At 33.3% G+C, this 24,042-nt stretch overlaps 1 protein-coding gene and 1 long non-coding RNA gene across 6 annotated transcripts in view; one reads left to right on the top strand and one right to left on the bottom strand.

The window, feature by feature from the left end:
• The window catches only part of LOC129906641 (uncharacterized), a 215,412-nt gene extending 206,097 nt beyond the window's left edge, over window positions 1-9,315 (top strand). For 3 of the 5 annotated variants that reach the window (XM_055982465.1, XM_055982466.1, XM_055982467.1), the window contains exon 8: window positions 8,447-9,315. In XM_055982465.1, the coding sequence (XP_055838440.1) occupies window positions 8,447-8,596 (150 nt within the window). In that variant the 3' untranslated portion in view covers window positions 8,597-9,315. Of the gene's footprint in view, window positions 1-3,046; window positions 3,353-8,446 lie in introns of those variants that run through there. The other 2 variants (XM_055982469.1, XM_055982471.1) reach the window with 2 other exon arrangements.
• Window positions 9,316-22,852: 13,537 nt separating this feature from the next.
• Window positions 22,853-23,746, bottom strand: LOC129906652 (uncharacterized). Its single transcript, XR_008770839.1, has 2 exons — window positions 23,153-23,746; window positions 22,853-23,024 (listed from the first exon to the last, which is right to left on the bottom strand). It is a non-coding gene; the product is annotated as an uncharacterized LOC129906652 (long non-coding RNA).
• Between the last annotated feature and the right edge of the window lie 296 nt (window positions 23,747-24,042).

Here is a 24,042-nt window from a genome sequence, read left to right as displayed (position 1 = left end):
ACACAAACTTGGTGGGGTATTTGTAAACATGCCATATTTGACATTAATTTGAGAAATATTTGTTTATATATATAAAGAAGAATTGCCATCATTTCATATTTGCATTTGAAGATACCTGTTAAGTTGTTCCGTGAAAACATATTAAAATCAAAAGTCAAAAGAAAAAAAAAGACATGAAATTGTTTACATTTACCCACATTGACCCTACAAATCGTCTGTACCGAGTTTTTAGCAAATCTATCAATCCGTTTAAGCTCTTTTTTTCCAATTCTTCAAAACTTATAACGGATACAGGGTATAATTATTGGCAGTATAAAAATTACAATTATTGGCAGTGGCAACGATTGATGTCTCAATGCACGTATTATTGGCACCCCCTGCCAATAATAAAGACACTAGGTACTTTATATGGAACGATATATTGGCACCCCTTTTTAACCAACCATTGCCTTTTAGCCAACTATTGTACTTATTTTACTTTCCAAAAGGGCCCCAAATTCTTGTGTGCCCAAGGGCCCCAGGACAGTTAAAGACGGCCCTGGGTGTTTCAAGAATAGTGTTGAAAATGTTATCTGTTCCGATGAGCATATCAATTGGGCCTGGTTCATAAAATTTCGAATCTGCAAGATCCAACGAAAGAAATTGGCTTGTGTTTAAATTCAACGAAAGTGGCGGAAGCATTATATGGTAATCGATGGCTATGTGATTTGAATTGAAACGAGAGTGTAATTTTAACGAAACGAGACCATTGGTTGTGCCCGCAGAAGTCGATGCGACTCCAACAATAGGGATACGAGATGGTTTTCCAGGAAGAGAGTTGGAGAGAGATTTGGGATCCTGAATCGATTAGAATTCGAATGTTTTGAAACGAGCCAAATTTATCCTGAACCTTAACGACGGCAGTAGGGAGAATTGTAGACTTAATAGCATTGGTTTCGGGAGATGAATGTCAATTAGCTTCGATAGGATGATGAGCGAAAGCGGAGTTCGAAGGGTTTTGTGTCGATGCGATGGTTGTTCAATTGTTGTATTAGGCGATGTAGTTTTAAGTTCATGTACCAAGGTGTTATGTCGAGCATTGCAAGATCTGCTCCGAAATTTAGAATTGCATTTGTTAGATGCGTGTCCAGTATGGAATGGAAGTATATGATCTTCCTTACACTTTGGGCAAGTCGGTTTTGCTTCAACGAAATGTGTGCGAATATTGTTGGAAACTTTGTTCAATGTTTTAATAGGACGAGAGAATGAGCTACACGATTCGAGGCAACTGCACTGACTTTGTAGAAACAAAAGAAATTCTTGGATGGTTCAATCATCTCGAGATTCTACCTTTTTTGCCCACGCTTGTCCAATTTTTGAACAAGAAATCTATAGAGTTCATTTTCATTTGTAACGCATTCAATCTAGGAACTATTTCATCAAAATTATTAGACGACGGCAACGCCATGAAACTTTTAATGAATGATTGTACGATTAAATTCTTTTTGTCGTAACGCGCTCCAAGCTTATCCCAAGCTTCAAGGTAGTTTTCTTCGGTCCACGAAATGTGTTTCAAAAGAGTAGCCGCTTCAATGAAATTTTTGCGTCCCGGTTAGGAAGACATTGCAATCAATTGTTCGCATGAACAAATCTTTAAAATCCGGCCGTATTCGTGTTCAAGGTTCACGAAACCTTCCTGGTCGTAGAACACGTATAAATTGTTTTGCTGCAAAACGAATTCAGACCAAGCCTCCTTAAGTTTCTTTAATTGAATTTCTAGCATTTCAGTAAGGGTGAAATCGACGACTGATTCCGAAAATGTTGAAACCCTAGTGGTTGTATCCTTTGCACGACCGCGTTTTTGTTTCACAATATTCATTTTCCCGAAAAAATGTTATTTGAATTTACAAAAAAAAAGTTTTTGTTTCTATATCGACGACGACATTGTCTACTTGTACAATAATTGCAAGATATAGGTGTGTACAATTTAATGCTTTCCAATGTACAACACGTGCTAATTGGAGTGTTATAGGTTTAAATTATTTTTTTGTAAAACATTTAACACCAAAATGCCAAAAGAGTTTATGCGAAAAATGCCATATAAATTCTTAAAATTCTCGAAGAAATCAATGGCTTTGAATGTTCTATATTCTGACTTAGAATTTTATTTGCGATATCAAATAGAATGCAGTCAATAAATTTTACAAAGCATATATAATCTTAGGGCCAGTTTGTTGAGAGTGGGTTAAATCGTTAATTTGATCATTACGGATTCCCCTTAGCCTTAGGGTCAGTTGTACAGACGTGGTTCAGCCTCGGATCAGGCATTTAACCCACCGATTTCGGCGGATTAGCTGCGGGTAAACTTCGGTTCAAGCATGGATGTGACTATTTTTACATATGTGGACCTTGCATAAGTGCTAAACCGGAACCTTACCATCGATTTCAGAAGATAAAAGTTGCTGAACCACGCATTAAATATTTGTACAACTGGCCCTTAATTGAGGATTAAGAATCCTTGACAGTCAAAGAGCGTTTGTTAAAATTTTTTTCACCTTGATTAACAAATCATAGTTTTTCCACAAATCGTTCCATTTTCCAATTTATCTGTCAATTTGGTTGTCGAAACATAATCAAGAATTAAGTTAAATACATAAGTTTGTGATATTTGTTTTGTTTGTGAATTTGAAAGCGCTCACAGTTGGAAAGGTAAATAAATACCTAAGGCCGTGTGTGAATTGCGTTAAATAGTTAACACCGTGTAAAATTTTTGACACTATTGAGGTTATTAAAAAAATTTCAGCTGTATGCATTATTGTTTAAAATTTTGTCTGCCTTTTTTCTGCCATGATACTCCTTTTTAATAAAACAAAAACAAAACCATGTGCAAAAAAAATTTAACTCAAATTTAAGCAGGTCCCAGAGCCGAATAAATTTTTAACACATGAACATTTTTTATTCACCTGAATAGTGTCAAAAATTTTACACGGTGTTAACTATTTAACGCAATTCACACACGGCCTAAATATTTATCTATCTTGTTTTTTTTTTTTTTTTGTGTTTTCAGAATTAAATTATGTTACATCGCTAAGCCAAAAGGGACATCAAATATCTCCAAGGCCGAAGAAAAAAAATTAATACCTAATCACGTCCAAGAAAAAGGATGCAGCTTGGGAGGTTTTGGCGGACAATTTCAAAGCCACATCGGAATGACTCTACGAATCCCAAATACATTTCTAGATGCAACATATAATAATGCAATTTTTTTAAAGAAAAATAGGTGCAATATTGTAATTTCAACAAAATAAATTTTATTTTTGTATCCTGCGGAAGTTGTACACTATTAATAAATGTAAATTTGGCAGCCCAAGAATATGTTTCTTTATTTTGGAACTTCTAAGGTACTAATGTCAGTTTTGAGTTGGTGAAAAGATAAGCAAATATTTTTTTTTTTCATTGAAAACAACAACAACGCAAAATTTTTTATTGTATTGAGTGATGAAAAACTTAGTTTTGTGTCCTTTCATGTCAATTGCGAAAATCAAGTTTGAACAAACTGAATTCGAGTAAATCCTTGATTAAATGGTGCTAATTGAGCAAAATTGGCTTGTTAATCTCAAATTAACTGCTCAAATCATAGATTCCTTGATTAAAATTTTAGTGAACAAACAGATTCTACGATTATCGACTGGAATAATCCCTGATTAAAGACAATCGATTGTGAACAAACCGGCCCTTAATCGTATAAATTAAATGACTGTTCATGCAATTAAAGTTTGCATGCAAACAAAAATCATGTGTTCATCATAATGCATCGACCCGTTACGAGGAGCACTTTTTATAACAAAACATACATATAGATATGTTGGCAAAATTGTATTCACAAGGTTTTAATTAATTAATCTTTCAAGCACTGATCAATTTTAATCCGACGAGCTTAAGGACCATTATGATTTGGATTAATAGTTTTTGTTTGTTTGTTTATGGACTGTAATGTAATGTTTAATTTTGTAAAAATGTCTTTCCCAAAAAAGAAGATTATTTAATTTAGCTATAAATGATATTTAATATTCAATGTAATTCAATGTAATGTATTGTACAATTATGTTTTGTTACCTGTTACCAATGTTCAAGTAAGGTGTGTACTCTGTGGTGTCCAAAATGCAAGAGAAAGAATTTTCTGTTTCAGAGTTAGATTTAGCATGTAGCAATACGAATGCAAAAATAATGATAAGAAAATTACGTTATTTTACAATGTTTGTTGAGAGCGAGAGTAAATTTAGAATTTTAATTGCTTAATGTAATGTTAGGGTGAAATTGGACATTGTTGGGCATTAGTGTAGACTTATGTTTATGAATACAAAACAGGTTTCATTGAAGTTTGTATTTGTTTGTTCCTTTATCTTTACCGTGTGTGTAACGTCACCAATAGCAAACAATCTTAAAAAAAAAACGACTAAAAATGAAAAGATTCCATCATAATTCTATTTGCGTCTTAATATTAAAAAAAAAATTTATATCTTAATATGTATTTGGTAATTCAAACAATTTTAACAAATTTTTAAATTTTTATGAGGCTTCAGCAACTTATGCAGTTTATCATACCACTTTTCAACTATGAGATAAGAGATATCCTGGTGGTAAGGCACTCGCCTATGAAGATTTATAGGATCAATCCCCAGTGGCTGCTTGTCTTTTTTTTAAATTAAAACCATTCAAATTAGCACATTCAAGAAAATAAGATTTGTTTGCTTAATCGAAGACGGATTTCTTCTTATCAAAAAAACAAAACAAGATTCAACAAAACAAAAATCTGCAAATCCTTTTTAATTTGAGTTAAAAAAAATCTTAAGCTATATACCACCTATAAATGAGTCGAAAGATAAAACGAAACCCCCTAAACAAACACATAACTAATTTTTACTCTGCATTTCCTTGGTTTTTATTTTGAAAAAGAAAGTATGTAATTAGGTACATAAATATTATATTAAAAATAATTTTATTTGTGGAAATAACTTTTTAAAGAGATCCACAATATTCATTGTTCATGTTTGCTTTTATTAACCTTGAATATGAGCCATTTTGAGTCCCAAATACTGAATTTTATTATAATTTGACCACAGCGCCACGTACTTAGTCCAATTAAAAAACAAAAATGTCTCGAATGAACCTTATCGGCACACACAAATATGGAATTTTAATATAACTTGACAATAGCGCCACCTACAGGGTACAATTATGAAACAAAATCTGTCTCGAATAAATCTTATCACTCACACAAAAATTTCACTAAAATCGGACCCCATATATAGAATGTACCTATAACTTGACAACAGCGCTACCTATCGGGTTCAATTTAAAAACAAAACCTATCTCAAATGAACCATATCACTTACACAAAATTTCACTAAAATCGGATCTCAAATATATAATTTTTAGAGATGCCGCGAACATTGATTTGGCCGAATACCGAATATTCGGCCACGCTCCTCGGCCGAATAAGGAATATTCGGTTTAAAAAAATCCCAACAACATCGTATTGTAACGATGAATAGCTGAACTACTTTTAAGATAAATGTCTGAACACACTACCTACTACTGCAAAGAAGGTAGACATCTAAAATCGAATTGTGTATGAGGCCTGTTCGCCAAGATCGAACGGCGAACCCATACAAGTGGTGGTCAACACATACTACAAAATTTCATATTTTAACAACATTTGCTAAAGTCTACCTTTCTTCTCCTGGGACAAGTGTTTTCAGCGAAAGACTATTTTGCGGAGCAGGAATAGTCTACGAAGATAAACGTAATCGTTCACTAACAACAAATGCGGAACAAATAGTTTTCATTCACCAGAACTTGCCTTTAGTAGATTATAAGTACTAAAATTATAATTTTTTAATAAAACACACATTTTTGTGTAATAATTTATGTCTTTTTTCAACTCCATTTGGTATTCGGTATTCGGCCGAATACCGAATAGTGGCCGAATGTTCGCGGCACACGGTTGTCCAAAATGACTTATCTCGTTGCAAAAATCATAACTTTTGAACGGATTGAGTTAGCGGTACAATTTTTTTTTATTTGAAGGAAATTTCTAGGGCTGTTATACCAATGAATTTCAATAAAATTATTTCACAGGGTGTTTCGGAATCATGGGCCAAAAACAGATTTTCGTTAAAAAAAAAAGTTTAAATTAAAATTGGTATGCCATTTTGTAGAAATCACTAATCCACATTTGAAAACAAAATTTCAAAAAAATACAATGTCCCGTTTTCGAAAATTTTATTTTTCAAAAAAAAATTTCAAAATTTTTTTAAAAATCCAAAATTAATTTTTTTTTTTTAATTTTATTTTTGTCTTATATTTGAGTTATATAAGTGCTTCTTCACAAAAAGTTTCGTTGAAATCGAATAAGCCGTTTCGGAGAATATCGGATTTAAAAAAAAACGGTTTTATGGCAGGTACCGTAAAAAATCCATTCGGTTCCATGCATTAAGCCGAATAGGGTATGTGTACCAACCAATTGTTGATCCAAAATAAAAATATTTAGCTGCGCATGCTTGCGCACTGCCGAGATTTTGTACTTTGAAAAAAAAAATGAAGGCAGAAGGAACAGATTTTCTTAAAAAAAATGTTTAAATTATAATTGGTATGCCATTTTGCAGAAATCACTAATCCACATCTAAAAACAAAATTTCAAAAAAATACAATGTCCCGTTTTCGAAAATTTTATTTTTCAAAAAAAATTTTCAAATTTTTTTTTAAAATCCAAAAATTATTTTTTTTGAAATTTTATTTTTGGCTTATATTTGAGTTATATAAGTGCTTCTTCAAAAAAAGTTTCGTTGAAATCGAATAAGCCGTTTCGGAGAATATCGGATTTAAAAAAAACCGTTCTATGGAAGGTACCGTTAATAATGATTTTCCAAAAAAAATTCTTCATTAGAAGATAGACCTTGTTTTAAAACTTACATTTGAATTTTTTAAACAAAATCGTTGGAGCCGTTTTTGAGCAATTACAACTTTACTGAAATTGGTGTATGACAAGTACCGTTATTTTTGGCCCAAAAAAATTAATTCCAAAAACCCCTCTGGAAGGTCTCCAAAAAATGCTACATACCAAATTTGAAGTCAATCGGTTCATCCGTTTAGGCTGTAGATCCTTATACAGACAGACAGACAGACGGACTTCCGGGACCAACTTTTTTGGCATTCTCTATAATCGTAATATCATGGAAAAGTGTAATCTCAACTTTTAGTGAATTAGTGATTTCTACAAAATGGCATACCAATTTTAATTTAAATATTTTTTTTTTTAAGAAAATCGGTTTTCGGCCGATGATTCCTAAACACCCTGTAAAACAATTTTCTTGAAATTCATTGGTGTAACAGCCCTGGAAATTTCCTTCAAATTAAAAAAAAAACTGTAACGCTACCTCAATCCGTTCAAAAGTTATGATTTTTGCAACGAGATAAGTCATTTTGGACAACAGTGCGGCATCTCTAATAATTTTCCTATAACTTGACAACGAGGCACCTAACGGGCCCAATAATTATAACACAAAACCTGTCTCGATTGAACCATCTGTCCAGTTGTTTAGAAGGAGTAGGTTCACAAACAAACGCACAGGAGAAATATATATAATAGATTTATATTTATTTTATATTAATAAAACCAATTAAGAATTTATTGCAGTTTTAGTTTGTCTCAAATTTTTTTACCGACAACCGTTTCTCCGAAAATTTGCATCAAACCCAATTCTTTGTTAAGGTTGTTATTTTCAATCTAAGGAATAATAACTAAGAATTAAAATCATTAGAAAAACTTAAACGCTGTTTATGTTTGTATTCATTTTTTATTTTTTTAATGTAAATAATTTATATTTTATTCTAGAAAATTACAAAGTTCAAAATCATTTATCAATAATCATAATTATTAAATGTAACTAGAATTGTTTTCATGTAAGTCTTTAAAAAATTCTTGTAATACATACATAGTGTAAATTTTAATATCAAGTTTAAACAGATTTAATAAAATTCACCTGATGATGTCGAGAAATTACGACGAAACTAGGAAAAAATTATGAAATAAAATTTTTATTTGCATATAGAAGGAAGTGACCAAAAAAGGCTGATTCAACATAAACATTATTAGTTCAAATAACACTAATCAACAAAATTGAATTCTTTTTTGCCACAAGAACCAAAATATACCTATTTTTCTGAAGGGTTTTGCAGTGCTGAACTCGAATCTGAAGTCAAAAAAATTTGATTGACCTCCGTTTTTTAAATATTACTGTTATAAAATGACAAAAAACGAAATCTTTGCCGTTTTCAAGGCTATATTTTTATGTTTTTTTCAGAAAAGTATATTTTTGTTCTTGTTGGAAAAACCTTATTGACCAGTGTAATTGGTCAAATTATCATTAATTCAATATATTTTGTTTTTTTTCTCTTTATCCAGCAGATTTTTGAACTTAAAAAGAGTTCAAACGGAAACACTACATCATCGTCTACATCTCCTGCCCCAATAACAAAAAAAATGAAATTACATAATGCTTCAACGAACGGATTAGAATTTGAAGATTCCATAGATTTATCAGATAATGTATAGAATAAGTCTATATGTTGTATAAGCTCACAGTGAAAATATTTTGTTTACCTTGTTTATAAGACTTATATACTTAAAAAAAAATTTCGTTATTAATAATTCTTCTGCTACTAATGTTTGTATTAAGCACACCATTTAATATGAAGTCAATGTTTTTCCCAAAAAAAAAAACTGGTGCCTTAAATGCAGAAATATTCTTGAAAATTCACATAATTATACTAAATTGTTTGTACTTTCCAATAAAACAAAACTTTGTATGGTTAATAATAAAATAGTTTATAGTTTATAAAACCAAATTCTTCTCTTAAAAACAGAAATATTTAAAACATTCAACTTTACTTTATGTAATGTTTAATAATAATTATACAATTTAACCTCATAAACTTATTCTGTATAAGTTCCAGGCTACACGGTGATTTTTCAATCGCCTAACCAGTCAGGTTGTAGAAAAGAGGGTTGAGGATTCTTCTTTTTATTTTTTACGCTTGTTCCTAGAAAATGTAAATTGGAAAGTGATTTGGCACAGCACTGTGTAGCCAGGCCCTTAGATATATAAAATAAAATTGTATTTACATTTGATGACTGTAGATATGAACTATAAATTTTAAATGGAAAATTAAGTATACAATCATTAAGGCGAATTAATGTGTGATAAAATAATCAAATGTAAGAAAGAACATACTATAACTATATAATAAGTCACATTTTCATTAAAACTTTAACATAGATAGGTTTCCAAAAAAAATGAAAGAATTTATAATTCTAAAAAAAATTGTTTTTCTGTAATAAATATTCATAAGATACGTAAGTATTCCAATCAAATTTTCTTTACATAAATTTCATAAAATGCCCTGTCATAGTGAAATTCAAGGCAAGGAATGTGGCGGTGTTATGGCTGTTTTTCAAAAAAGAAAACAATCGAATTCGACAAATCAACGGGGATTTCCGGATGAACCCGGCAAATCAACATTCAAGCTCGGCAAGTCAAAGGGAAAACCATGCAATTCAATTTAAGAAACGCAATTGTTGTGTTTTTTAGTACGTAAAGTCTAAAAAGAACAACAAACAAGAACAATTTGTATTTGTATTTGTATTTGCATTAATAGAAAAATTACAATAGATACAGCAAGATTCAATCTACCGAATATTCGGCCACGCTCCTCGGCCGAATACCGAATATTCGGCCAATGACACTCAGAAAAAAACTTTGGTAATTTCAAAAATTTTATACTTTGTCTCAAGAATAGATGTGGCTTAAAAAATTCCCAACAACATCGTATTGTAACGATGAATAACTGAACTATGTACTTTTAAGATAAATGTCTGAACACACTACCTACTACTGCAAAGGTAGTCATTTGAAATCGAATTATATATGTGGGATAAGAAAACAATAAAAAGACCCGAACTATGATTCTAACAAATTTAATTCAATTTAAGTGTAATTTAAACAAAAAAAAAGGATAATTCAAAACAATTTAATTATAAGAAAAAAGAAATAGAAAAAATACACCGTCGTTTCACGTCTTTTAGGTACGTCAGTCGTGGGTCGCTGTTCGTCGTTGAATTAATCTTTTCTCAGGCCATTTTGTTCAAAGCTTGCTCGCTGCGTAAGAGTGGAGAGTTGCAGTCTGTAAACTAGAACCAGTGTTGTCGTCTTTAATCCCACAAATCGGCCATCCTGTTTAATAGCTGACCTCAGCGTACTGTGAAAAGACAAAAATATAATTAAGTGAAATTTACTCTTCGTCAGACGACGAAATATAATCAAAATCGGTGTGGCGCCAACTTTTCATTAAGTCAGCACTACTTGATGTTGAAGCTGGTCCTTCGTGAACTCCGACCTTTTCAACTTCGTATCTGTCATGGTTTAAAACTTTGGTTATCTTGTACGGTCCTAGAAATTTTCCGGACAGCTTCAAATTCGGGCCGAACTGAGTTCTACGTATCGCTACCAAATCGCCTTCTTTATGTTGATTTGCCGCTTTTCGCTTTCGATTGTATGTTGTTTGATTTTCTTTCTGCATTTCAGCTATCGACTCTCGTGCTTGCTCCCTCGCATCGTCTCGTTCAACTGAAAACAACTCTCGGATTTCCTCGTCAATCAGATCGACAAGACTCGCGTCCTTTGTATATAAAATCTATAGTACTATCATGAAAAAAAACAGCGCCACCAAAAAAGTAAGCTAGCGAACGAACTAAAAAATATGTCAAATTTCAAACAGAAATGTATATCTCATCTCCTTACTCCCATTATTAATTCGATCTAAGCGCCCTCGCGACCACTCAGGTAACGAACAAACTAAAAAATTGCACTTCATTATAGTACTATAGATTTTATATACAAAGCTCGCGTCAGAAGAGTTCCTCATTTTAGTACCAAACATCAATTGAAATGGTGTTGTCTAAATGCTCCGTTGCCAAGTTGAGTTGATACATCGTTGAAGTGAGCTCGTATGTGTGTACCATTTTTTTGGATTGTCGGCCGATAATTTTGTCAAAACAGAAATAATCACTCTGTTTAAGCGTTCAACTTGGCCATTCCCTCTTGGAACGCCAGTTGTGATGACAAGGTGTTCAATTCTCTCGTTCTGACAATATTCTTCGAAAATTTTGCTGGTGAATGCAGATCCTCGATCTGATATGATTCGGGCTGGGCTCCCGAATGAAACTTTCTGCAATTCCAGCTTCGCAATTACCTCCGCCGTCGACGTTGTTTTGGTAGGATAGATCCAAACAAATTTGGGAAATGCATCCACAACGCAAAAGATGTAGCTGTATAATTTAGTAGTCTTCTCTAGTGGACCAAGATGGTCGACATGGTATGTGCAAGGTGGCTTACTTTCTTTGTCAATTGGTGAAAGAAATCCCTCCTGCTTTCCAGCTTTTCTTTCCGCCAGTATACAAGCAATGCAGTTCTTACGAACGTATTCCAATTTTTTAGCCAAATGTGGTATAAAATAGTCTCTTTTTACTAACTCTTCCATTTTTCTTGATGCGAAATGCCCATCAGAGTCTATGCTTCTTAAAAGTTCAGCCTGCATCTTCTTAGGTACATAAAGTAGTCTCCGGCCTTCGTCGTCGCTCTTGTAAATAATACCTCTTTCGCAAATGAAATTCTCGTACGGGCTTTGTTCAAGTAGCTTTTTTATAACCTTGATGTGTTCATCGCTTTCTTGAGCTGCAATTATTCTTTGTAAAAATTCGCCTTTAATTAGACTTACCGCATTTCTACTCAATGCATCTGCATGACGAATTTTGTTTGCACTCCGATGTTCAAGTTTAAAAAGAAATTCTTGAGTTATAAGCACCCAACCTGCAATCCGGGATGAAAACTCTTTCTTCTCCATGGTGCCCTTGAATGCTGCACAATCTGTCACTAATTTAAAGTGAATACCTAACAAGTAGTGTCGGAACTTCTTAAATGCTGCTACTACTGCGAGAGTTTCCAACTCATAGCTGCTATAGTTTTGCTTTTGGGGTGAAGTCTTTTTGCTAAAATAAGAAATTGGGAAAAAATTATTATTATCTTTTTGCAGCAGGACTGCTCCGAAACCCCATTTCGATGCATCCGTGTGTAACTCGGTCTCTGCGTCTGGTCGATAGAGTGTTAAAACCGGAGCTGTCGTTAGGATTTTCTTGAGCTCCTCAAACGCGGCTTTCTGCTCAGGTCCAAATTTAAACTTTACGTCATTTTTTGTTAAATCGGTTAGCGGTCTTGCTATCACAAATAGCCTGGAACAAATCTTCTGAAGTAGCCCGTAAGACCCAGGAAACTTTGTACTTTCACCACATTCGTCGGTTGCGGAAACTTTGTAACTGCTACTATTTTGGCTTCTGATGGTTTAATCGTTCCAGCTTCGATTTGAAATCCTAAATAATCAATTTTAAGACACAGGAATTGACATTTAGACCAACGAAACCTAAGCCCATAATCGCTAGCTACTTGGAAAACTTTGCTCAAATTGCGAATCGCCTCTTCGTAATCTTTTCCCAGAACAACAATGTCATCCATATAGAGCAGCACAATCTTTGAGATCATAAGATCTCTGAATATCAAATTCACGTGTCATTGAAAAACAGCTGGCGATACACAAAGACCAAATGGAACTTTATTGAACTCGTACTGGTCACGATGAGTAACAAAAGAAGTAAACTTCTATCTTCATGGACAGGAACGTGAAAAAATCCGTTTTCCAGATCTAAAGTGGTGTAAACATTGGCTGAACTAAGCTGGGGGTCAATTCCCGATCTGTGAAAATGTGAAGTGATAAGTTTTATCACGTTTTCATAATAAATTCGATTCTTGATTTGTGAAAGAAATAAAACAAATGTCAAAATCTTTTAACATTATAAATTTATTTATCACAACCCAATATTCTTGTGAAAACAAATAAACAAATAAAAAACACAATTAAAAATTTTAACTACAACCGGATTCGAACCTAGGCCGGTAGAGTAAAAGGCAACCGCCTTACTCACTAGGCTAATTCGAATTTGTTTATTATGAAAACTTTTGTTCATATAAGCTATTTTCCTCAAAAATGAAAGTTTTTTCATTTAGTACTTTTTAGTACACATTAAGTTTGAGAATCGCATAAAGGGTTGCCTGTGAAGTGATAAAATGAAAAAACGTTTTGAAAATTGAAATGATATAATTTTTATCACTTCACAGTTTCACAGATCGGGAATTGACCCCCTGGTCAATCTGATCATCTACAAGAGCCAAAGGATTGTGATCAATGCCGTCTTTACCATAAGGGCACACGGGGCCCGTGCCCAGGGTCCCCATTCTCAGGGGGCCCCGAAGGAACGAATATTATATTCTCAAAACATTTTTGTCGGTCAGACCATCTACCAAAAAATTTTACTTTTTATATGGCAACCAAACAATCAAATACATTTTTTTCTACCTATACGGAAAATATATGTATTCAAAAAGAAAACAAAATATGTGGCGTTGTATGCGGAAAAAAATTTAAATCCAAACCACCAAACCCAAATTCAATTTTCAAAAAAAAAATAAGACAATAATATTTTCAAAAAACAAGAAAAATACCTTTTTTTCCACTGTAGGTAAGATTATTTATTATTTATTAATAAAAACAACGAATTCTCTTCCATTATCTTTTTCCTTAAATAAATTAAATAATTTCGTTTGAAGTTTGCAAAACTGTCAAATTTGTAGTGCGTGTTAAAATCAGTGTAAAAATATGAGTAGATTCGTATTAAAAGACGAAAAAGAATCAATTCGTTGGCAAAAAACATCAATACTTTTTCCGTTGGAAAACGGAAAAAAAAACTATTGCCGGCTCGTCGACGGTACATCAATGTTTTGGTTCAATGGAAAACGCCATGGTACAATGGTTTTAATTTGAATTGCGAATTGTTCTCGTATTTAAAGATTGACACATAAAATTCATTAAATAACTTTTAAAAAAATTGTTTTTCAAAAAAAAAAAAATTAATTTTTTTGTTTAATCCAAAATAATTTTTTTTTAAGTTTTCTTAGTTTTAATATCAGTCTAAACCTTTTTATGTAAAAATTTTCATTAAAATCGGTTGTGTCGTTTTCATTAACAAATCGGTTCTATGGCAAATAGGTACCGTTAATAACGGTCCAAAAAATATTTTTCTTCTTTCAAAAATGCGGCCTTATTTGCAGCAAAACATATTTTTTTTTTCAAAGCAAATCGTTTTCCGTTTTTGAGAAAATTGCAATATCTCGTAAACTTTATATTGGAGATATCCGTTGAAAAAGAGACAATAAAATAAAAAGGCAAAAAATAAAAAAAACGGCTCTTGAAAATTACGTAGAAATCGTCTGTACCGAGTTTTTAGCAAATCTATCAATCCGTTTGAGCTCTTTTTTCCAATTCTTCAAACTGAAACTTATAACGGATACAGGGTACAATTATTGGCCCCTTTACTTTATATGAAACGATATATTGGCACCCCTTTTTAACCATAACCATTGCCTTTAAGCCAACCATTGTACTTATTTTACTTTCCAAAAGGGCCCCAAAATTCTTGTGTGCCCAAGGGCCCCAGGATAGTTAAAGACGGCCCTGATTGTGATCACGCACTATGATCTTGTTGATTTTTCTGTAATCAACACAAAGTCTTTTACTGCCATCTTTTTTATTCGCAAGCATAATTGGGGATGAGTATTCAGAATTGCTTCGGCGAATAATGTTAGCATCTAGCCACTCTTGAACCTGTCTGTCAACAATCTCTTTTTCCAGTGGAGCCAACCTCCGAGGACGTTGAGCAATAGGAACATCATCTTTAACAGTTTCTCAATTCAGGCTCTAACTTTTCTACTTGCACTCCATCTGCACCCAGAGTTATACGTGTACCTTTCAATATGTCTTTTCCAATCAGAAGATTTTGCTTCAAAAACTTTGATGAAACTACGTATATTTTGGAATGGTAAGTAATGTCATCGATTTCAACATTAGCCGGGAAATAACCATAAGCTTTTGTACACCCGTCTGATAAACCTCTGAAAACTTTGTTATCGCTTACCAAAGTTGGAGATCCAATTTTGAAATACTCGGTTGACTGAACCACGTTCACCACCTTAGCCTTTACATTTTCTTTGCGTAAGGGACAATTTGGAGATAGATGTCCAAATTCTTCGCAATTGAAACATTTGGGTCCCTTGCACTTAGAGTCACACAACCTACTTTTGCGCCCTTTCAGGCCACAGTTAAAACATCGAATGTTGGAACTATTTGAAGAATCGCCTCTCGTCTTTGAAGTCTTCAAATTCGTATGAGTTTGTCGCCCTAAAGAGTTTCGGAAACGTTCGTACTCGGTTAACTTAACCTTAAAATCGTTCATGGAATGTGTCCCATACAGCATCGCCTTGTTGGCAGACAAATCGTCAATGCCATCGATTACGTAATGAATAACAGATCGTTCGTCTATACCACCTTTTGCACCGAGTTCTCGCATCGCAAACAAAAATTCCATGACAGATTCCCCACTTTTTTGTCGCCTAGTCATCATCGCCCTATGCACATCTGCTGTCGTCATCGTGTTGGAAAATTCATCTGTCAAGAACTGTTTAAGGTCCTGCCATTTTATAAGTGTGGGCTTTGTCTTTAAAGCCATTTTAGCGGTGCCCGTCAGCAACCGCTTAGCAAAAAGTATTTTTTTCATTTCATCCCATTTCATCAACGTGGAAGCAGTTTCGAACTCATCGATCCATGCTGTCACGTCGCCCTCACCACTAAATTGAGAAACCGCATTAAGTTCGTCTTCAAAGGTTCCTACACTTGCCCGCTCACTTCGTCTTTTTAGTTCTTCGATCTCTGTACGTAATAATGACACTTCCATTTCTGGCCTCGTTGCAATATTTGACATTTCACCCTGTGGTTGTTGGTTATTGACATCAAAACCTCTTCCACGTCCTGACCCAAGCCCTGTTCCACCATTCGCTTCGTTATTTAAAGGCATATGTTATTTCTTAACTCACTGAAAGCACCCTGTACGTCATCGCCCTCTTCAGCAAGTTGAGATAACTCGACATCTCTTCGGACGCCACCCATGCGTCCTATATTTTAGTTCTACCTCTCGCCTCGTCACATCAGATTCCCGTCTAATTAAAGCTTCCAACATTTCTGAAAAATCAAGCCCCGTCGTTATGGCTGTACTATTAAGATTTTTCTTGCGTCTGCCTCCCATTTCAAACCCAGATCAGAATAAAGTTGTTGTTTTCCAGAAATTTGATTGTCACGTGCCTCGTGAATTCAAGTTGAATCGTCTGTACCGTAATCCAGTTCGTACTGTAAGAAAGTTGTTTTTACCGTACTGTCGTTTCTACCGGGAGTTATACTGATAGCTTTATCTCTTTTTTTTTTCTGTGTAGCGGCTTACTATAAACACAGAAAAAAACAAAAACGATCAAGAGACGATTTGATTTGATAATTCGCGCAGTCTTTTATGTTCTATTCTTCTTATTCCCGATTTTTTTTTTTTTAGGTTTTAATCTGATTGATTTTATTTTCAGAAAGTACCCGGTATTGAGCCCCCAGAGTTGTGGGATAAGAAAACAATAAAAAGACCCGAACTATGATTCTAACAAATTTAATTCAATTTAAGTGTAATTTAAACAAAAAAAAGGATAATTCAAAACAATTTAATTATAAGAAAAAAGAAATAGAAAAAATACACCGTCGTTTCACGTCTTTTAGGTACGTCAGTCGTGGGTCGCTGTTCGTCGTTGAATTAATCTTTTCTCAGGCCATTTTGTTCAAAGCTTGCTCGCTGCGTAAGAGTGGAGAGTTGCAGTCTGTAAACTAGAACCAGTGTTGTCGTCTTTAATCCCACATATATGAGGACTAATCGAACGGCGGACCCATACAAGTGGTGGTCAACACATACTACAAAATTTCCAATTTTGACAACATTTGCTAAAGTCTCCCTGGGACACACGGTGGGCAGGAAGCATCGATAGGTTGCACAAAAATGTCGACAAAAACTTCAAGTTGGGTTGTATTTGTTGATGATTATACGTGCAAAGTCCGTTGGAATTAAAATCCTAGCTGCTCCTTTTCAAAAGTTATTCATTTTGTATTTCTAATCCGGACAATTTGGAATAAACATCAAAAGTTCTTAGGCGACAAGAATTGATAACGGTATTTTGTAGAGGAGTTTAATACATTAATTTTTTACTATGGGAGGGGGGTCCATCTCCCCCCGCTTAGTCGGGAGGGGCAATTTTCTAAAATATCACGTTAAATACAAAGACAAATATTAAAAAACTAGGGGTGCTTTCATAAATGCATGGTTGCGCAAGTCTGACGAATGCAAAGCGTTCATTAATGCAAATGATAAATGTCAGGTGTTCATAAATGTAAAACGCAAATATTTGCAGCGCAAATGTGCAAATGAAAAAATTCTCATGCCCATGCGCAATGAATTTAAACTTGAAGAAAGAAGGAACATGACGTAAAAGATGATACAGCTTTTCTTTATTTCTCAATTCTGTCAAAATATTAATTGGAAATTCAAAGTTAAAGTCAAAATAACAAAAAAAAAAGCCGCGAATTTCTTGGATATAATAAATTTGTAAATATTGACAGAAATGTTAAAAAAAAAAGTTTTTTTCTTAAAGGATGGAATCTACAAAATACCGTTATCAATTCTTGTCGCCTAAGAACTTTTGATTTTTATTCCAAATTGCCCGGATTAGAAATATAAAAATATGAATAACTTTTGAAAAGAAGCAGCTAGGATATCAATTCCAACGGATTTTGCACGTATAATCATCAACAAATACAACCCAACTTGCAGTTTTTGTCGACATTTTTGTGCAACCTATCGATGCTTCCTGCCCACCGTGGACAAGTGTTTACAGCAAAAGACTATTTTCCGAAGCAGGAATAGTCTACGAAGATAAACGTAATCCTTTACTACGAACAAATGCGGAACAAATAGTTTTCATTCACCACAACTTGCCTTAGTAGATTATAAGTACTAAAATTACAAATTTTTAATAAAATACACATTTTGGTATAATAATTTATATTTTTTTCTTGTCCATTTGGTATTCGGTGTTCGGCCGAATAGTTAAACTACTAGGCCGAATACCGAATACCAGAAAATAGGCCGAATAGTGGCCGAATGTTCGTGGCATCTCTAAATATAAGCCATTATCAGCGCTTTTGCTATGAAATGAGGAATATTCAGCGCTATAAAATGTTAAATGTCTTGAGGAAGTTCACCCCTGTTGCTGAAACATGGTTTTATTTATTTATTTATTTATTTAATATGTTAAATGCTAACATTAGAAATAATCTTAAATACTAACAATGGAGTTATTAAACTTCAACTCAATATATGAGTAATAATTGTCAATTAATCACAATAAAATACACATATATTAACATTGAAACTGAATGTACTCATATATATAATAACAGAAAAAACTAAATTCTGCTACATTAATTAAATTGATTAAAGAAGCTATTTTTGAATTTATGGGATTTAACATTATCATTAATAGAAATGATTGTATGAAAGTTTTTGTTAAAAATATTTATTAGTTGATCATAGAGAAATTGACGCCATAGTTAGATCTACTAAAAAACACACAAGTTGGTAACCTTTTTCTTAAACCATCATGCCCAGTATTAAAATTCATTCGATCCAACACTGAAGAAGATATTGAACCTCTTATTATCCCAATTATAAAACATAATTGAAATACTCCCTGTGAACTGAAAGTGATGGTAAATTAATAAGTTTAAGTCTATCCGAGTATGGAGGTAGGACAATTCTATCGGATCATGAAAGAAAACGTAACGAAAATCTCATGAACCTTCTCTACACACTTTCAATTCTGTTTATATGAATCATATAGTAAGGTGCCCGCACTATACATCCGTATTCAAGAATTGGCCTTACAAATGAAATATAAAGAACCTTCAAAACATATGGATCCTCGAACTCCCGCGCAAATCTTTTGATGAAGCCAAGTGTTACATTGGCTCTTTTAATAATGTGGTTATAATGATCAGTAAAAGTAAGTTTCGGATCTAAATTGATTCCGGGGTCAGAAAAATTTGATAATTTACATAATTGCGACGAATTTATCTCATAGTTGTAAGCAATTAAATTTTGTTTTCGTGTAAAGCTCATTGATTTACACTTGTCAATATTATTTAATATAAGGCGATTTGTGCAACACAATTCCCAAAATCTTTTTAAGTCTTCTTGCAAGAGCTTACAATCGGATAGGGAATTTACTGTTCGAAATATTTTCACGTCGTCAGCATAGAATAAAGTTTTTGAGTTTTAGAAAACAGAAGGAAGGTCATTTATAAATAACACAAAGAGCAATGGGGCTGGGTGACTTCCTTGACGTACACCAGAATTTACTCTAAAGTTCTCAGAACAGTCATTTTTAAACATTACACAGTAATACCTGTCTATAAGGTATGAAGATATTCATGAAAGAAAGTTTTCATTTAGTCAAATTCTTGTTAGCTTTTTCAAAAGTACTTCATGGCTTAGTTTGTCGAATGCCCTACTGAAATCAGTAAATATGCAATCAACTTGTTGCTTTTTTCTTCACAGGTAAGGTAAGCATATTTCCATAGAGTAGGGAATTTTGAACATTTTAAGGATTCATTGAACAAGAGATATGGTTGTCAGATTCATGTTTCATGAGATAAATGTATCCGAGTTTTGATCTTGAAATTAATCAAGACTAGTGCGTGAAAATACAATTACATTTTCACCCACATTTATGTTGCGTAAAACTGCGAATAAAATTTATTTATATGCGTATAATTGTATAGACAAAGGCTGGAAAATTTAGGAGTAAATTCACAAATGTCAAATTTTTTGGTAGTGATTACTCATCACTGCTTTTTTGCGATGCTGTCATGCTGATCGTTGCTGATGACGATGCGATGCTGATTGACAAAAATTTTTACGTTTAAAAACAATTTTTGCTTAATGATAGAATGTACTAATAAAAACTCTTTGTTGTAATTAAAATCTGGAGCCACACATTTTATCTCTCAAAGAACTTTCCTCCACAATACTGACTTCGATTTTCTGCCTGCCATAAATTCACCTTCATAATTTAATTTGGTTTCTATTAGTGGTTTAATTTGTGGGCTGGTAAAATATTCCCTGAAATTCATCAAATTAATTAATTCAGAACTTGATTAAATACTTTTCATTGTCCTTTTCCGCCCTTTTTACTCCAAATCGCATCGGTATCAACAACTTATCAAGAAAATTCTTGATGCTTTTTTTTATATTTGCGCATCAGTTTAAACAAATTTTGCAATAATGAACAATTGACATTTTAGGTGATGCTTATTATTTGCGTTTATTTCTGCAGTGATGCGTTTGTGAATTTACACTAGATATGTAAGTAGTACTGTAGTTTTTAAATTTTAGGGTTCTATAACAAAGCCGACGGTAGGTACTTTCCTAAATCATATAATACATACTGATTTAAACTTAAAGCATAAATAATTATATACAGATATCTCATCTTCATAGAAAAAAATGACATATGAAACTGAAAATCACCACTTTGAAGAGCTTTTAAAAAAGCTCTTTTCAATGAAAAATTTGAGAAATTTTAAAATGCTTTTATTTCTCTTTGGAATTTTGATTATTTATTCTCTGATTCTCTTTTACGTGGTCTTTGAGAGTGAGTATCATGTGTTTTCACGGCTCTGCCTCAGACAGAGCGAGAAGATCTTTTTGTATGGATAGAAAAGAAAAAAAATCATGGGCATAACGGTCTTGACTCTTGAGTTGGAATAGTTATTTTTCTGTATCTCTGAAATTTGTTCTTGTATTCTTGTTGTGTTTTTGCATTGCAAAATCGCGCTTTAACTGTTTCTTTTTTAAGGCGGGATTTTTGGAAGAAAAATAGAGCTGTGTATGTGCAGATGGATTGTGGACGTATTTAAAAAAACAACCTGAACAATAAATGCATTTTTTTCTCTAATATTTTTTTCATAAGCTAGGTTCAGGTTGAGATGAGGAATAAAAATATGAGGTGATCTGTGGTGTTGCAATTGGCGATTGGAGGATATACTACTAGCGCCGTAGTGGTCAAAAATTGCAACCAAATATACAGGACGGAAGGAACTAGCGCCACCTAGCCTTCACAAATTGGAAATAGTTTTGTTTACGTCAAGCTGTCAGGCCATTTTTTTTTTTTGTAAACAAACACTTTTCTTTCGCATTTCAATGTTTTCTTTCTGTTGAATACAATTAAATACGTAAAAAGCAATACAAAAAGCTTAAAAAAGAAGTTCATACAATTAAAACATTAGTGTCGTGTTAACATAATTTTTATAAAACTTATTCGGAATTAAATATTTTGTTACCATCGTGTTGTTGTAGTCCGAAATCGTTGTGCGGTCGCGTCTCGATTTTGATGTACGAGTACACGAGCGACAAAACGAATGTTTTCTCAACTAAAGCTCATCAGTCCAATCTCATTAAATGTGGAACTTGCTCTTTGTCGTTTCCCAAGACACAACAAACGGGCCCAAAACAGCAACAATATCAACAGATGCAACCAGCCCAGCCCCATGTTGTATATACGAAAAAGCTGTTGAAAAAAAAGACGAGGCTCTCAGAGTCATCTGAGGCTGGAGTAGATTCCAAAGCAATTCGATTCTTCAAAATGTCAAATACATATGTTGGCTGACCTTCTTCAAGAAGACGTCTTTAAAATCAACTGATTCATATGCAGGTGTAAGCACAAAATCCTCAACATCATCGGCCTGTGTAAGCGAGAGTTTTATTTGTGGTGAAGGCAAGGATATAAGTAATTCAGCGGCATGGTAATGAGCTCTAATGCAAACAACACAGCTTCAATATTGCAAGCAGACATTGAGAGCATTTTTGAAAAAATGCATTCCCATAAGTCTGACATTGATGTTGGACGCAATAGGCAATCTTCTGGTAGAGAAAGAGATGGAGCGGAAAAGATGATAATCTGGTGATTACAATTCGGGAGTTTGCAGTCGGTGGAATCACCTTCAAATAATTATCCCATAACAGATTCCGCTGAGGCAGGCAATGAGGTAAGTAGGTATTTGATTTTAATCGTTTAGCATGATTTTTTTTATAAAAATATGTTTTTCTATCAGGTTAATGCCAAACAACAACAAAAAAGCAACAAAGAAGTGGAGACAATTCTTCAGCACCTGTGGCCGTAAGCATCAACATGCCCGTATTAGATCATCCGAATGCAGGCGTTGATAAATCACCAGATTCAAGTGAAAAAACATCGTCTACCGATGAAAGTTTAAAAAAAACACCAGGCCTGCAGGTGCATCAGGATCCTGGCGATTATATTACAAATTATATATATAAAACGAATGATGAAGCCGTATTGCGTCTGATGAAATTACATTAATTTATAACTTTCAAATTGAATTGTTTAAATACTAGGTATACTGAATACTGTTACGCAGATTAAATTTTTAATCCTTTAAATATTAAACCTATTTTGAATACGTTCAATTTAAAATAAAAATAATTTTTTATTATTCTTGTTATTTTTTCTTCGTTTTTAATTGAACAACTATATGAATAGATTTTTTTTTTTGCATAAACAAAAATTGTTATTGCATTGAGGTCAGTGGTTCCTTCAAGGAAAACTTGCCAGTGTTTAAATGCACCACTTGAACTTTAGAGCGATAATACTTACCTAGATACTGCATTTATTTTAGGAAATAACCAGGAGCAGTAAAAAAAATTAAATTATTTTGTATGTACATACAAATGTATATACATTTTTATTTCAATGATTATTTGTATAAAGCGATATTATTTCTTTCTTCTTATAGTTATAATTAATTATTAATATAACTTCTTCTACCATTTAATCTAATCGTTAGACTTTCATCTAGGTTCTAGGAGGTCAGATGATGATCTGAAAGAAAGAATAAAAACAGAAGATTTTCAATTAATAAAAAATTCTTTTAAATGTGTATCTGTGCAGGCTGCAGGATAGTTTAAAGCTCCATTAGCTCTATGTTTTTCTGACCAAATAGAACTTACCTACGTAGTATGACTTTATCTTTATTCTCCTGCTGCTTTTGCTGGTGGTGACACTGCTGTTGTTATGTAATTTTGTTGGTTCTGATTCATGTTCAGCCTTCTTCTTAGATCCTGGTTCGGTTGTTGTTGTGACTTGCCGCCAGCAGTTGGAATCATTTTGTCTTTTTTGATCTTCAACTTTTCACGCAAGGTTTTTTGTTTTTTTTTTTTTGGTTCATTTTTGCGCAGCCCGAGATGCGACCGACAAAATGACTTTGAGGTTTCCAAACACAACGGGGATAGAGACCGACGACAGAAATAACGACAAAATGTTAAGTTCTGAATACCCTTTGTAAAATATACAAATTTATGCAAATAACACGACACCGCACTTGTTTACTTGAATTACATGAACGTTTTTTTTAACATTCTGATATTTAATTCACTTTTTATGAATATAAATGTCTTAAATGTGACTTTTTTCAAAAAATAATCGACCACTGTAATGTGAAAGAAAAGTGTTTGTTTACAAAAAAAAAAAAAAATGTCAGGCTTGACAGCTTGACATTTCTGTTGTCATTTCTCACAACAACGCGGCGCTAGTTCCTTCCGTCCTGTTTATTTAGTTGCAAATTTTGACCACCGGTAGCGCATATCAACTTTTCCAATCCCCAATATTGTTTGTCAATTAAAAAAATGGAAAGGCAAACAGAAAATCGTCGTATTTGAAGTATAAGAGCACAAAAGAACCCTTCAAGCAAGAAAACGGAGTCCAGAAAAGACAGTCCGACCTCCGACCGAGAAAAGCGGGGTTGCACTCACACACTTGCAACTTTTTGTGTATGAACACAAAGTCGAACGAGAATCGTGGTGGAAAGTGAGAAATGGAAAAAAAAGTGAAACAGACATAG

Source organism: Episyrphus balteatus, chromosome 1 (assembly GCF_945859705.1).
Source record: "Episyrphus balteatus chromosome 1, idEpiBalt1.1, whole genome shotgun sequence".
Taxonomy (NCBI): domain Eukaryota; kingdom Metazoa; phylum Arthropoda; class Insecta; order Diptera; family Syrphidae; genus Episyrphus; species Episyrphus balteatus.
Note: the sequence above shows the minus strand (reverse complement) of the source record. Positions and strands in the feature narration are given on the sequence as shown.